The sequence below is a fragment of the Pavona decussata genome, unplaced genomic scaffold (genome assembly GCF_977016875.1).
Source record: "Pavona decussata unplaced genomic scaffold, jaPavDecu1.1 SCAFFOLD_330, whole genome shotgun sequence".
NCBI classification, from domain to species: domain Eukaryota; kingdom Metazoa; phylum Cnidaria; class Anthozoa; order Scleractinia; family Agariciidae; genus Pavona; species Pavona decussata.
In genome coordinates, this window is record NW_028145718.1 from 1,431,778 (window position 1) to 1,445,487 (window position 13,710).

The 13,710-nt window shown below is 39.3% G+C and overlaps 1 protein-coding gene across 2 annotated transcripts in view; it reads left to right on the top strand.

Moving 5' to 3' along the window:
• LOC146453503 (glycine amidinotransferase, mitochondrial-like) overlaps nucleotides 1-8,045 on the top strand; it is a 161,570-nt gene extending 153,525 nt beyond the window's left edge. For both annotated transcript variants that reach the window (XM_085096557.1, XM_085096558.1), the window contains 6 exons: nucleotides 375-567; nucleotides 1,677-1,876; nucleotides 2,390-2,611; nucleotides 2,787-2,924; nucleotides 4,903-5,235; nucleotides 7,820-8,045. In XM_085096557.1, coding sequence (XP_084952683.1) covers nucleotides 375-567; nucleotides 1,677-1,876; nucleotides 2,390-2,611; nucleotides 2,787-2,924; nucleotides 4,903-5,235; nucleotides 7,820-7,945 — 1,212 coding nt within the window. In that variant the 3' untranslated portion in view covers nucleotides 7,946-8,045. The remainder of the gene's footprint in view (nucleotides 1-374; nucleotides 568-1,676; nucleotides 1,877-2,389; nucleotides 2,612-2,786; nucleotides 2,925-4,902; nucleotides 5,236-7,819) is intronic.
• Nucleotides 8,046-13,710: the final 5,665 nt, after the last annotated feature.

The following is a 13,710-nucleotide window of genomic DNA, read 5'->3' on the forward strand; positions in this document are numbered from 1 at the left end:
CCCTAGTTTTGCATTACTATGTTCTATAGCTTTCATCCTCTCTTGGCTAAGACTTTTGCGGCGTTTTCTCCACCAATTTGAAGTGAAACCAAAACCATTCGTCACTTGCTCGCACGCATTCTTCTGCGCTTAATGCAAAATTCATGCATTATTTTTGAGTTTTGATGGTTCAGTATTTTTTCATTTTCTACGGATGTTGCCAGCCAGAGCGTGGTTAGGATCGGTTTTCCGGCAGCCACTTGAAAACCACTTAATTAAGGCGGCTTAACCGTCCTTAAAATTTAAATCACATAGCTTCTCTCAGATTTCAATGTTAATAAATTTATTGTTTGCTTAATTAATTAGAGGCAATAATCTTTTTGTTCATGTTTCAGTTTTGGCGAGCATGTTCAACGCTTGTTATAAGGAGTCATGCTGGCGCATGCGCGGGAACTCAGCTAAAGAGCTACCCAGCAAGTAAGGTCGCTGATGACTTGGACAGCGACAAACTGCAGGAACTAAAAAGCCCCGTGTGTTCATATAACGAATGGGATCCCCTCGAGGAAGTCATCGTAGGACGCGTTGAAGGTGAATAAATTATAAAAATAAACTGTGGCTTGACATACCCGACCGAGCCTACTGCTTCGACAGTTTCTTGTTATTGTGCTGGAATTTGGTGCATACTGAGAGTTTCCAAAGATAATGAAACTTTGGAATGCAGGGGACCACACGACGCACAAATAAACTGTTCTGAAGATCTCTTGTAGTAGAAATGCACGTGCCAGACGTCACTTTACGTGTAAACTGAAACCAAACTGATTGCAAGGCTGACACTACGGTAAAGAGCTTATTTATTTGGGCCAATACTTCAACTGGTACAACTAGTCTTCTTCAGGGCCAGAGTGACCATGAGAAAAACTAACGCCTCTTGAGAGGCATTGTAATCCTGGCCCTAAAGAAGACTAGTTGTAGTATTGTCCCAAACTGAATAAGCCCTTTGCTGTAGTGTCAGCCCTGCAATCATATTTTCGGTTCTTGGTTTCGCAATACAGTGGGTACGTCAACCAGCAAATTTTTAAAAGCTCTTCGCTGGAATCTAACTTGACTTAAAGTCGAAGGTCGACTCGAAGTGGGTCTTGCTTGTTCAGTTGTTAGTTATTTCTGATTGTTCAGCTGCTTGTTCAGCTGTTAGTTATTTCTGATAAAGTACAGTTCATTTCTCAGGCCTCGATGTCTTTTTATTACTGCTAATAGAAAGGTTTGACGAGTCAAAAAACAAAAACAAAACAAAACAAACAAAAACAAACAAACGAAAAAAAAAAAAAAAAGAAAAGAAGAAAAAGAAAGCCAACCTCCCAGTGAAGCCCTAGTTTTCCAGTATCACTGAACCAGACCCTAACTATTTTGTTGGCTTTACTGTTAACATAATCTTAGTTAACGAGTGTTTGGTTTATCTACAGAGTTGATAACTAAAGGTAAAATCACCACTGACACTCGAAACGTACGTCAGCACTCGAATCTCTTTGCGGTAGCGATTTTACCTTCAGTTATCAACTCTGTTGATAAACCAAACATTCGTCTCTATTCCCCACCGATGTAGCCGCCAACACAGTTTCTCAAGAAACTATCCCCCTAATCTAATTTAAGTTTATCAATGGTATTTCAAATTTTTTAGTACAATCATTTTGTCACTTCAGGAGCTACTGTGCCGGAGTTCTCTGTCGAAGTGAAAGCAAACACTTACGAGAAGAACTGGCCATTTTTCAATCGGTTTGGTGGCCAATCCTTTCCACTGGAGCATCTTAGGAAGGCGCAGGTGGAAGTAGAAGAATTTTGCAACATCTTGCGACATGAAGGAGTGATAGTGCGCCGTCCTGATGCATTGAACTTCTCAGAGGTAAAGGTGTAAGGGGAACAACAATTAACACTTGTGATTGTTTCAAGGTGAATCGCCGGCGACGTAATATCGTAACAAAGATGTCAGATTTCAGATTTTTTTATTTATGTACTATTTCAATAGTTTACTACCAAAGGAACTTACGATACATCACTAACGTAACATGAAGACAACACTAAATTACTGACATAAATCATCAAAGGTAAAATGTGCGCAGTGACCAAAGGAAGCAGCTAACTGGCGTATAACGTGCAACTAACTAAGTAGCACAAAACAAAAGACAAGAAAATTAAGAGTGCATAAAATAAGACTACAATTTTTACATAACAATAATAGAAATGACAATTAATAGTGAGGGCAGAGAAGTCAAATACTCATTGGGTGTTTAAAAGGTACAATTTGTATTGCTTGTAGAAGCTATTACGAAGAATGCATATACCCATATTATAAAGAATGCATATACATCCTTAATTTTTTATGATTGCCTTTCTTAACCTATGGTTTTAATGTTAGGTCTACAAAACTCCGGACTTCCAGTCATCGGGAATGTACGCAGCTATGCCACGTGACATTCTCATGGTTGTCGGTGAGGAAATTATCGAGGCGCCCATGGCATGGCGGTCTCGTTTCTTTGAATATCGCGCCTACAGGCCCCTTCTCAAGGAGTACTTTAAGCAAGGTGCCAAATGGACGACTGCGCCAAAGCCTCTTATGAGCGACGACCTTTATGATCAGGTAAAAACCTTGAGTATTTTTGAAGTTTATAAACCGTCAGAAGAATTACTATGTTGACAAAGTTCAATTGAAGCAGGAAAATTTGCTGTATTCAGTTTGAGTTAGTGATCGTGACGTCTGACGGTCTAGTCTCTCCTTTCATTCAGTTTACTGAGGCCTGTGTTTCAACTTTCAGAACTATCCAATGCGTACAGTTGAAGACCGCCACAAGTTGGCCGCGAAAGGAAAGTTTGTAACTACAGAGTTTGAGCCCTGTTTTGATGCCGCTGATTTCATCCGAGCAGGGCGTGATATATTCGTCCAAAGGAGTCAGGTGTTTACAAAGTTCTTCCTTCTGCCACTTTTTATTCCCGGAGTTGTTGAGTTAAGGTGATTCCGCTGAAAAAGAAGGAGTATTTAAAATTGTCTAAGACTTGGTCCAGTACAAAAAATACGACAAAAATGCAATAAAATATGGGGGTCACCGTGCTCGTTTTTGTGCAACCTGGATGGCCGGCTATTATAGTAAATAGATGACCCACGAGGTTTATATTAGGATCACTAGTAATCAGAAAAGGGAACCACCATTTCTAGAAAAATTAATTTCATGCATTAAAATATCGAAGCAGTTCAACAAAATTTACTTTAATCTTACACAACAAACTATTTTCATTGAACTGGAATTAAGATTATGAAAGAAATTAAAGATTTTGCTGCGTGTGCACGTAAGCAGTACTACCTAAATACGTGCTTTTTAAAGCATTCAAATAAAAATATCTCAAAGTAGAGTATTAAACTTTTCTTTAAATCGCGATATATAGTGGTCAACCGTATGACATTTAAATTGATGCATTAAAAAATGGGGGTCACCGTGCTTGTTTAGAAGAAAAGGACCATTTATTTTCCTGCCGAGCTTAACCTCAAGGAAATCCCGTAATGTTCTGCGTGCGCGCGCTCGTGCGCGCGCTAAATGACGCGAAAAATTATGCGCAGTAAGGATGCGCAATGCAATTCAACGGAATCACCTTAAAGGAGCAGTGCCGTGGAGATTTGGCTGTACTTTGGTGCAATCTGCGCAGATATTTGACTATGAACCTCTTTTCTAGCACGAAAACTGCTCGAAGAGCACCTGGAGAAAAATATTAAGTGGTTTCACAGTGATTTCTCCGGGCAGAACTTGAAAAAGTTCACTATTTTTTTTTCAAGTTTGCATCCTAACCATCCGCAGCCAAAGATAATTTATACTTATTTCTGTGCACTACTAGGGATATTGTTAAAAAACTGAACCATTATTTTAACGATCCACCGATACAAATATATTTTCTGCCTATTCAAAGGGACCCTAAAAATAGGTGACACTACCCCTTTAATCATTTGTTAGGTTTATAGCTGAAAGTATGGATTGTTTACCTATCAAGGTCGATCCTATTATGAGAAAACAATATTATCTTGATTCTGTTTCTTCTACGCAAAATTGCTGAGGCCAAAGATTTTTCTTTGACCTCGGCAAACCAAATTTCCTTCACAGAGTAGCAAGCCTGGGGAACTATAAGGACAGCAGTCCTCTTATGCACTTTGAATAACGATTTCATTAAAATTTCAATCGCATTAAATGGTGCTACGCAGTTCACAGTTTGCAGGACTTCAGTGAATATCCCCATTGCCGCGAATGGAAAAATACCCTAATTTTCACGACCAGCTTCCTCCCAGCTGTCCTCGTAGCTCAGTTGGTTGAGCGCTGGCAGGCTGGTGATCTAATCTGAAGACAGTAAGATAAAATCCTGCTAAGGTAAAAGATTTGTTCTTTACCTGGGCAAACCAAATTTCCTTCACAGAGCTAGCAAGTCCGGGAATTTATAGTGACAGTAGTCCAGCTCACTTTAGCAGTCAAAAAAAAAAAAAAAAAAAAAATTATTCCATTTCTATCGCAAAATTACCTGCCTCCGTCATTGGATGCGTGTGCGTTGCTTGAATGTCGCGCAACCATTACTGAAGTGCGAATTTTTAAGGTAGTGTTTTACCTAGGTCTCCTGGAGCAACATTACACGGTAAATCAGCTAAATTACCTGAGTTGCAATTCTGAGAAAAGATCCCCGAAAACACGGAAATATCATTGCGGGTATAAATTGCTCCTGAAAAATCAGAGACGTTCTTTGTTTCTCGACTTTCTCGAAAGCAACAAACGAGTTTCCTCAACAAATCTTCCGAGGGCTGACAAGCGAGAAAAAACTTAAGCAAAAAGAATGTTTCTGCGACAAGGTTTCCTCATCTGTCAGGGCCTTAGGCTCAGCCTTGTGTTTTCTCTGTTTCAGGTTACTAACAACCTTGGAATTGAATGGATGAGCCGCCATCTTGGTGAACGAGGTTACCGGGTTCACAAGCTGTCGTTTGACGATCCTAACCCAATGCATATCGATGCAACGTTTAACATCATAGGACCAGGATTAGTGCTGTCCAATCCTGACAGGCCGTGTCATCAGATTGACATGTTCCACAAGGCTGGATGGACAGTTGTTAAGCCACCCACTCCCCTTATCCCAGACACACACCCGCTATGGATGTCGTCCAAGTGGTTGTCTATGAATGTTCTCATGCTGGATCCAAGGAGAGTTGTTGTTGACAAAAATGAAAAGACCATTCAAAAGGTAAGTAAGTATGTGAGTAAGTATGTAAGTAAGAACTTTAATAGAGTGTCGAAGTCGCTAGCATACAATGTACACTAATTGGGGACACCTAACTACAATTATTTGTCTAAAAGTTAAAAAAAATAATTTAATAATCAATAAAATACATAAAATGTACGTCCACACGTAAAATCGGTTATTAGTTGTTACATAAAAAAAAAAAAACACTCTTTACAAGTGCTGTCTAGCGGGCTTGTGAAATTAACAAGTTTAATACGCCTTTTGAAAGTGCCCAGTAATTCAGACAATCGAATAGATATATCGAGTTTGGACCAAATGGCAGGGCCAAGGTACAGTAGATCAGGCTGTGTTTGCCATAAGCAACAGTCCGAAATCTAGGTATGACGAAATCATGGCAGATTTAGTGAGGACAATAGCAAGAAAACATGCATCATCGATCTCTTGACAATAGCAACGTCAAAACTTTAGTATGTTAAAGTGCCTTTGAAGTTAAAAACAAGTTAAGCTTGTTTGAAAGACCCTTCAAAATAAATAGGAATGAAATGGTGTTCTTTTTTTTTTGTAATACCTTCTCTCGTTCCAAAGATATTTTAGTCAAACGTTGACAACTGATGACAACTGCACCTTCTGCACCTTTATTTGCACAATTGAATATCCTAGATATTTTTAAAGTGAATTCCCTTTATATCGCAAAATTTATGTTTTCCGATCACCAGCGTTTGCTGCCTTCGCCCTTTTTAAATTTATTTCCGACTGGTGGTCAAATTCATAATTGTGATACTAGAACCTCAGCTCATTTTCGACCTCACACCTGCCGAACTAATATCAAGCAATTTACTATACTCTATAGAGGGCCAAAAATATGGAATGCTTTGCCATTATCAATTACGTCTTCCCCTAGTCTATCCACCTTCAAAAGAAAGCTTCTTGATTTCCTCAGTTAATTGCATGAAACGTCCGACTCTGTTATGTCTTTATAGTCTTACCACCGTATGTTAAAAAGTCTAAATACAATGTCTTTACTGGTCTTAAAGTGCTAACATATCTCCGAGGAGACCTCTCAGTATAAGCCCGGGGGTTTCTTGAGGTCTCCTCGCCACTTCTTCCTTTCCTTTTATTATTATTATTTACTCTAAACTTATGTACGATCTTAGTCTATTATTCATTGTAACTTTCTATGTTTGTATGTCTTGGTGAATAAATAAATAAAATAAAAAAATAATAATAAGTGGTTACACTGTGGGGATAAATCAGAAAATCAAATATATCTCTGGAAATACTGTATTAACGTAGCTCCGACTTGGCACTAGTAATATTTAACTTGAGAACGACATAAAGTAATGGGCTCCTGGTAATACATACTGTGTTGTCATGGCAACAGTTTTGTTTCCAGATCTCTGTCATGCGGGAATAAAATTCCCTTTGTTGGTTTGACAAACATCACCCATTCCATAATCATTGATCAGGAGACTAAGCTCAATATAGGAAACGTTTGGATACAGGGGACCACACCACGCAAAATAAACTGTTCTGAATACATTCCGTTGCCGAATCTCTTGTAGTAGAAATGCACGTGCCAGACGTCACTTTACGTGTAAATAAACCAAACTGATTGCAGAGCTGACAACCGTAAAAACCAGTAGTAAACTGTGTTTGCAAGGGCCACCGCGACAAAATAAAAGTACTGGCTCCTGTAGTGAAAATTAGCCTTGCTCTTTCCTCTTTTTTTAACTTATTTCCTGACAACCTTTAACCGTTTATGTTTACGTTTAAATTTAAACTTTTAAGAGCCGTTACTTTTTCTCATTGTAACTCTGGCCCTGAAGAAGACTAGTGTGTCGGCCCTGCAATCAGTTTGGTTTATTTACACAATGTAGGCATTGCGTCCTTTTGGAACAGGAACATCTCTTTCGTATTATAAAGTCACAAATGGAAATGTTTTGTTCAAAGCAGAAAGGAATAGGAGCAAAGAGTGTTGCCCTCGCAACGTCACAATATAGACCACCCTGTGTCTTTCTTAAAGCGCAATACTGGTGCCAAGTTTTAATTGCCTAAGCCAGGAGCCCATTCTTTCTAAAGGTATTGATGATTTTTTGATTTGTCTCCATGCTGTAACCACATTTGACGTCATCATTTTCTAATTTGCATTATACAAAAACTTGAATATTTCTGGAAGGAGGGAAGATATCGAAAAACTAAAGCACCATCCTTCCTCATTTTAAAAGGCGTTTCAATAACCTAAAGTTGTTTTTTTTACTTCATAGGCATTTTAACGAATCGCATTTGTAGACTGTGAACCAGAAAGGGTATCAATGAAATACAAGAAAATTCCTATTAGAAATTGCAACGAAAAGATTATTACTGTGCCAGTATGGGATGTTCTTCCGTCTTTGGCCTACAACAGAACGGTTCGATATCGGTAAAAATTAAAGGTTGAGGGATTCAACCTCCGGACGGAGCCACCCCGTATAAAACTCCATTGAGTGATCACCCCCCCCCCCCCTTCCTTTTAAATAAAAATTAAAACTACTTTATGACAAAAAACCCCTCTAATTCCCAACATTCTTTACTTTTGGCTGTTTAGATGTTCAAGAGTTTGGGAATCAAGTGTGTTCCAGTCTCCCTCCGCTTTGCCAATTCTCTTGGTGGTGGCTTCCATTGTTGGACATGTGACGTCAGACGCACAGGGACTTTGGAATCTTATTTTTAGAGAGCGTTGGTGCCTAGCCTTACACTGAAACTTTGGTTTTGTAAAAGAAGTTCGTTTGTTATCCAGAAAAAAATTAAACAACATGTTACTGGTCAAGTGAAACGTCTGAAACCAGGTTCAGTTCAGTCAGTTCAGTTCACGAATAACAACACTATAACAAGTAATACTCTACAAGTTAAGGACGGTCCCTCTTAATACAGAACTGTTTTTGTACAGTTTATGACCATGCGGGAAAAGGAAATCTTAGTGTGGATTACAGGAATCCAGGAAGAAAATTGGGGGAAGCGGGGCATTTTTTTTAGAGATAAATAAACGACAATTATTCTAAAAACAGTAAAATACAAAGTAATGTATGGCGTTGTTTTCGAAATTGAAGCTTTAATATCTCTGAAAAATGCATGGTTACCGCTAGGTTTCTTTTCAGATACCAAGAGCACTTGCTAAGTCCTGCTTTCTCTGCATAGTTTTAAACCAAGCAAAAATATCCTTGTATCAGTAGGTACTACTCACAGCAAAACCAGAGTATCTCGAGATGAGCAGAACGTATGCGCACCGTCCTTAAGTGAAAAGTGAAAGAGCGGAGTATAGATTTGTCTTCCATTTGTAGATTAACTGTTGGCGTCTTTGGCATAACTTTCTTTGTCGTTTCTTTCAACAAAAAAAATAAAATAAAACAATAAAAATGTCAAAGGAGGATCGCCTCCATCCAACATCTGCTCTTCGGAGGCTCAGTTTGTGAATAACATTACCTTTGAGAATGATGTATTAAACAGTAAATGACACATGCATACTCCGAAAAAAAATCCGAGTGCTCCTATCAGGAGACTTGTGGGAGCTAAGGCCGTTAAACTAGGTTCATGGGACAAACATCCTGCATACTGCTAGGATGGGAATGTCAATGAGTGGCATATACACAATGGAATGAATGTGATGGAATATGTTAAGCCTGGTGAATAAATGAGAATGATGTATTAATCAGTAAATGACACAGGTATACTCGGAAAAAAGCTCCGAGTGCCCCGAGAAGTGGATAAAGATGTTGATTATTCAGTATTGTTAACATCTGCGGTTTACTGTGTGCATCATGCTCGATCGTAAGTAAGAATATATCTTTTAAGGTGGCTTGAACCGTTTTCCATCACTTTCCACAGTTTTTATACTTTGACGGACCAGCCTTTGTCATTTAAGGAAGGTTCCTACAAATATAGAAGTATTTTTGCGCACTTTATGACTATGCGGGCAAAGTAGATCCCGGCAAGGGCTACTGGAATCCAAAAAGAAAATTGGGGAATGAGATAGTTTTCTGTGGTTTTAATTTTTTTTCAATATTCAGCTAAATATTCCGAACAGAGCAAACTGCCCTACCCTTTTCAAATGCTCGTTCAGTTTAAAAACCCTAAATTTAAAAAGCGGTATTTTGAGAATTTTGTTTAAAAATTAAGCTTCTTTTTGAGTACAGGCTGTTTTTTCTTTCCTTGTACATTGTAAAGACTTAGTCAGGACCACGACTATAGCCTGAGTATCAGGCTTTTCGAGGGTGGGGGGGGGGGGGGGGAAGGGAGGGTTCCCTCCTCCCCTTAGGAAGGCCTGATACTCAGGTTACCAAGACTAGTAATCACTGAACCGCCACAGGGGAGAACTAGTGAGGCTTTCATTTGACTGGCCGCCCCCTTATGATCGCGGGAAGCACCACAGTACCGAAATTGTGTTCCTACAAGTTGTTATAAATGTGAATCTGGTCTCTTTCGATACCTGATTGACCATGTTACAGTATTCTTCTTGACAGACTAAAATATCGATATCACTGATGGCTTTTCTGACTTTATCCATTTGTGTCTAATGTCCCATTCACACCAAGGCTTAAACACGTTTAAAAGCTGTTTCGTTAAACACGGTTTAAAATTGTTTCCTTCATAAAAGCTCCTCTCGGATTTTTGTCGACTGCGGATTTAGCACAAATGAAACCTTAAAGGACCCTAGTCAGCCTCCGCCATTTTCGATGCCATCGAAATTATTGATATTGCATTGTGAAGAGAAATCTTATCGCTTTACTGTAAGTTGTGTTCCTGAAACTATGTTTCATTATCTTTAGTGTCGATTAGTGGTTTCACAGTGATTTCGTTCATTTCGACATGCTCCGAATGAAATATAATAGCCAAACTCTCGCATATAAACAAAAACAAATGTGTGGCTGACTAGGGCCCTTTAAGTTAAAGTTTACTTGAATCCTATGACAAAGCCAATGGTTCAGCTTTCTGTTACCAATTTTCATTTTATTAAACCTGATTTACTTGTTTTGTTGGTGTGAACGGAGCTTCAAGCTTTAGAATTGAAAAAATTATACATTTGTTGTGAAAAACATACGAGTGCCCTAAAGCGTAAATACTTTACCGTACAATAAAGTAATTACAATTACTGTCACAACACCAAGAAGAATAGTAAGCTTTTATGGGGTTCATTTCATGTCCAGTTGCACAGCTTTGGCGGACACACCGAGAATATAAGACTTAAGGTTGCATGAAGGAGATCTGAGCAGAAGGTTCTCTTCGGATCTCAGGGTGCGTTGCGATACAGATTCCTGGATGTTGGGCGTCTTAACAAACATTAACAGTCTTCACCAGGCGATGCAATCTCGTACCTAGAGTCCTCAGGCTTTTTGGTCAGCGGGAGGGCGCCAGGAGAGACTCTGGGGACTTCGAAAAAAATTATTATTTTAATTGGCTGCTCCGTAACGGTTTGCATTTTTTTACCGCAGAAATCCTGTGGTAATAAAATTCGAAGTCCCCAGAGTCTCTCATGGCGCCAACCAGCTGACCAAAAAGCCTGAGGACTCTGGGTACGAGATTGCAGGCGATGAGGTCGACTGGTCATGCGGCACCATTTATATCGCGATGGTCGGCTGTGATTGGTGCATTTCAATCCTCACTGTTCCTGCGAGAAGTTGCTCCCTCAGCGGTCCGTTGTTGTACCACTTTCCTGTTGTGTTTCTTGATCGTAGGCATCCACGCTTCGGGAATTTCAATTCCGCTGTCCTTGTTGATGTTATTAGGGTGAAGACTTTTGTGGATAGCTTCCTTGACCCCCACCCCCTCTCCTTCAGTCTTCGGTATTGTTTATGTTCCACCAATGAGATCAAGATGTCCATCTGCCTTTATGTGTATACATACAAATACATACAAACTTTATTGATGCTCCCAAAGTGGGTTTTTCAGTTCAATATAATTACAATTACAAATCTAAATTAAGTAATTAAGAATATAAGACAACAATGTTATAATTACAATAAATGTATCAAGAGTATTACAAGTATATATTAACCTAATAAAACATTTGCGAAATGACGCCTAAAATTTTTGGGGCATATTATTATTCAAAGAGTTCCAGAGTTTGGCTACTCTAAAAGCAAAAGATCGCTGCCCTGTTGGCAGGCGACATAGGGGTATGTCCAAGGCACCAGACGATCGAGTCAACAGAAACAAGAAAATAATTGTCTAGTGTTGTCATAAATTATCCCCCCAGGGAAACAAACTGTCGATTAGTGACTCTGGCCATAAACAGAGGAGGTCGGAATGGATTGAAACTTTAAAAATGTTAGGCTAGCTTTCTTTAACTTCTCGCATTTTTGTTTCCAAAATGCGCTAGAACAGATCACGAGTCGTTCCTTTCAAGAATTTGTCTCAAGTATAGTTGAATTACTCACAATAAAGTAGTCTTTAGTCTTTTCTGGTCGTTTCTCCCCATTTATTTCTTGTAGAATAGCCCTGATTAACAAGTAACAACGCGCCGTTTGACTCAAAACAAATTTAGCCTGAATAACAAATCCGTCAGCATTCGTTACGGTCTTGGTAACCGTGCGTCCTACTCAAATCTCAGGCGCGGTCGCTAAGCGCGCGAGTGTTAACTAATAATCCCCGCCCCCCCCCCCCCCCCCCCTGGGTAGGAACCAGACTCGATCAATCGTGCGAACCTCGTAAGAAGAAACTATGCACATCTCCATATATGGAAGCAAAGGGTGCCCGCTCCTGGAGATCTAAAAAGCCGCTAGAAGTCTGGTAACGAAGAGGTAACTCTTGAATAGCGCAGGGACCACTTGTACAAACAACAACAAAGTGTAGCCGGACCTTTGTGTAGATCAGGATCAGCAATGTTGAATAAAACATAAAATTAAATGCAAGGCTGATCGGACAGCTAAAATAATTTTATTGCCCAATATTTTGGTCAGACAATACTAACCTTCTTCAGGGGCGGCAAAAAGCTAAGTAAAAATTGGAAATAAACAGTTACAATATTTAAAGACGATACAAATGAAAAGTTGAGATGTGATTGGTTGATAAATAAAGAAAGCTGAAACGCGTCTGTTCATTCCATAGGGTTCAAGAATCTTGCCCTTGGAAATTAGAAATGCTTCCCTAGCGTTCCGAATGCCGTCTCTGTTGGAGTTAATGAGTTCTAGAGGAATGACTTCTATGTTGTTGATTGAATGGCCAGGAAGAGTGAAGTGATCTGAAACGGCTGTAGGTTGATCAATGTGACGTTGTTCAAGGGCTTTTTCGATTGCACGTCTGTGTTCGCCAAATCATCTGTCGCTTAGATGTCGTTTAGTCTCTCCTATGTATTGTACCTTGCATCTGTAGCACTGTATCATGCATATGAGATTTGAAGATGAGCACGTGATGTGATGTCGTATGGATCTGTGTTCGTTTGTAGAGAAAAAGGTGTAAAATGCGCTTCCCTCCGTAATAAAGGGACACCTTTTTGCACCTATTTCTGTTACAACGGAAAACTCCCGGTGTCTTGGGGGGGGGGGGGGGGGGAAGGGGGGTGGTCTGCGGTGTTTGGCCCTGTATTTTTTTCCCGCGAGCTATTTTTAGAGCAGTTCACGGCTGGTTCGCCATACAGACAAATGTATGGAAAGTTCAAAACACGAATGGACGCTTTCTGGCACAGCTACATCCCTCCAATTTTTTTTCTTATAATCCTTTTCCTAGTGCCAAACGTTTCCAATTCATGAATTTTTCAGGAGAGATGTTTTATGAAAATTATTTGACATCGGATTTCCATACAAACACTGTTATTTCGAGCCTGTTTGCCTACTCGTCAAAATGGCGTCGAAAACCGTGATAAGGCCTATTAGCAGCGGCAGGAAAAATAGTCGTGATGATTGGTTACAACCACCGCTTACAAAATTTGAGAAATGAGGGCCAGTTATGTACCAAAGCATAAGACGGACGCCAAAATTACGAAATTTGCAAGGCAACCATTAGTCAGACCGAAAGAGTAGTCACTCTTATACGAGTCGGACGGGATTTCACGGGAGAAATTTGTCATAATGAGAACAGTCTGGCGTTAATTCTGATTTAAATGGGAATTTAGGAAGATGGCTCCTTTATATTAACTATATTAGGGCATCTTCTCTTGATTAGGACTGATTCAAAGATCAGAATGTTTTATATCCAAAACCCGATGGATATCGATGTCACTCACCAGCTTTTTGTTCAGATTCTCTTTTCATTCAGAATTAATCTTTTGTATTTACCACTCATAAGACATAGAAGACGTAATAAGAAAATATCCTCATTTCACTGATTTTGACGATAATTCTAAAATTATTTTTCTTTTTAACAATGTTGATCCTACTATTTGCAGACTTATACCGGCTTATATCCATTTATGTATATGGATTATAGAGAGACTTTAATTACTTAATTTAGTGAGAAACCCTTTTGTAATTTTAGGTAATACCATGTACTCACGTAGGAATACCA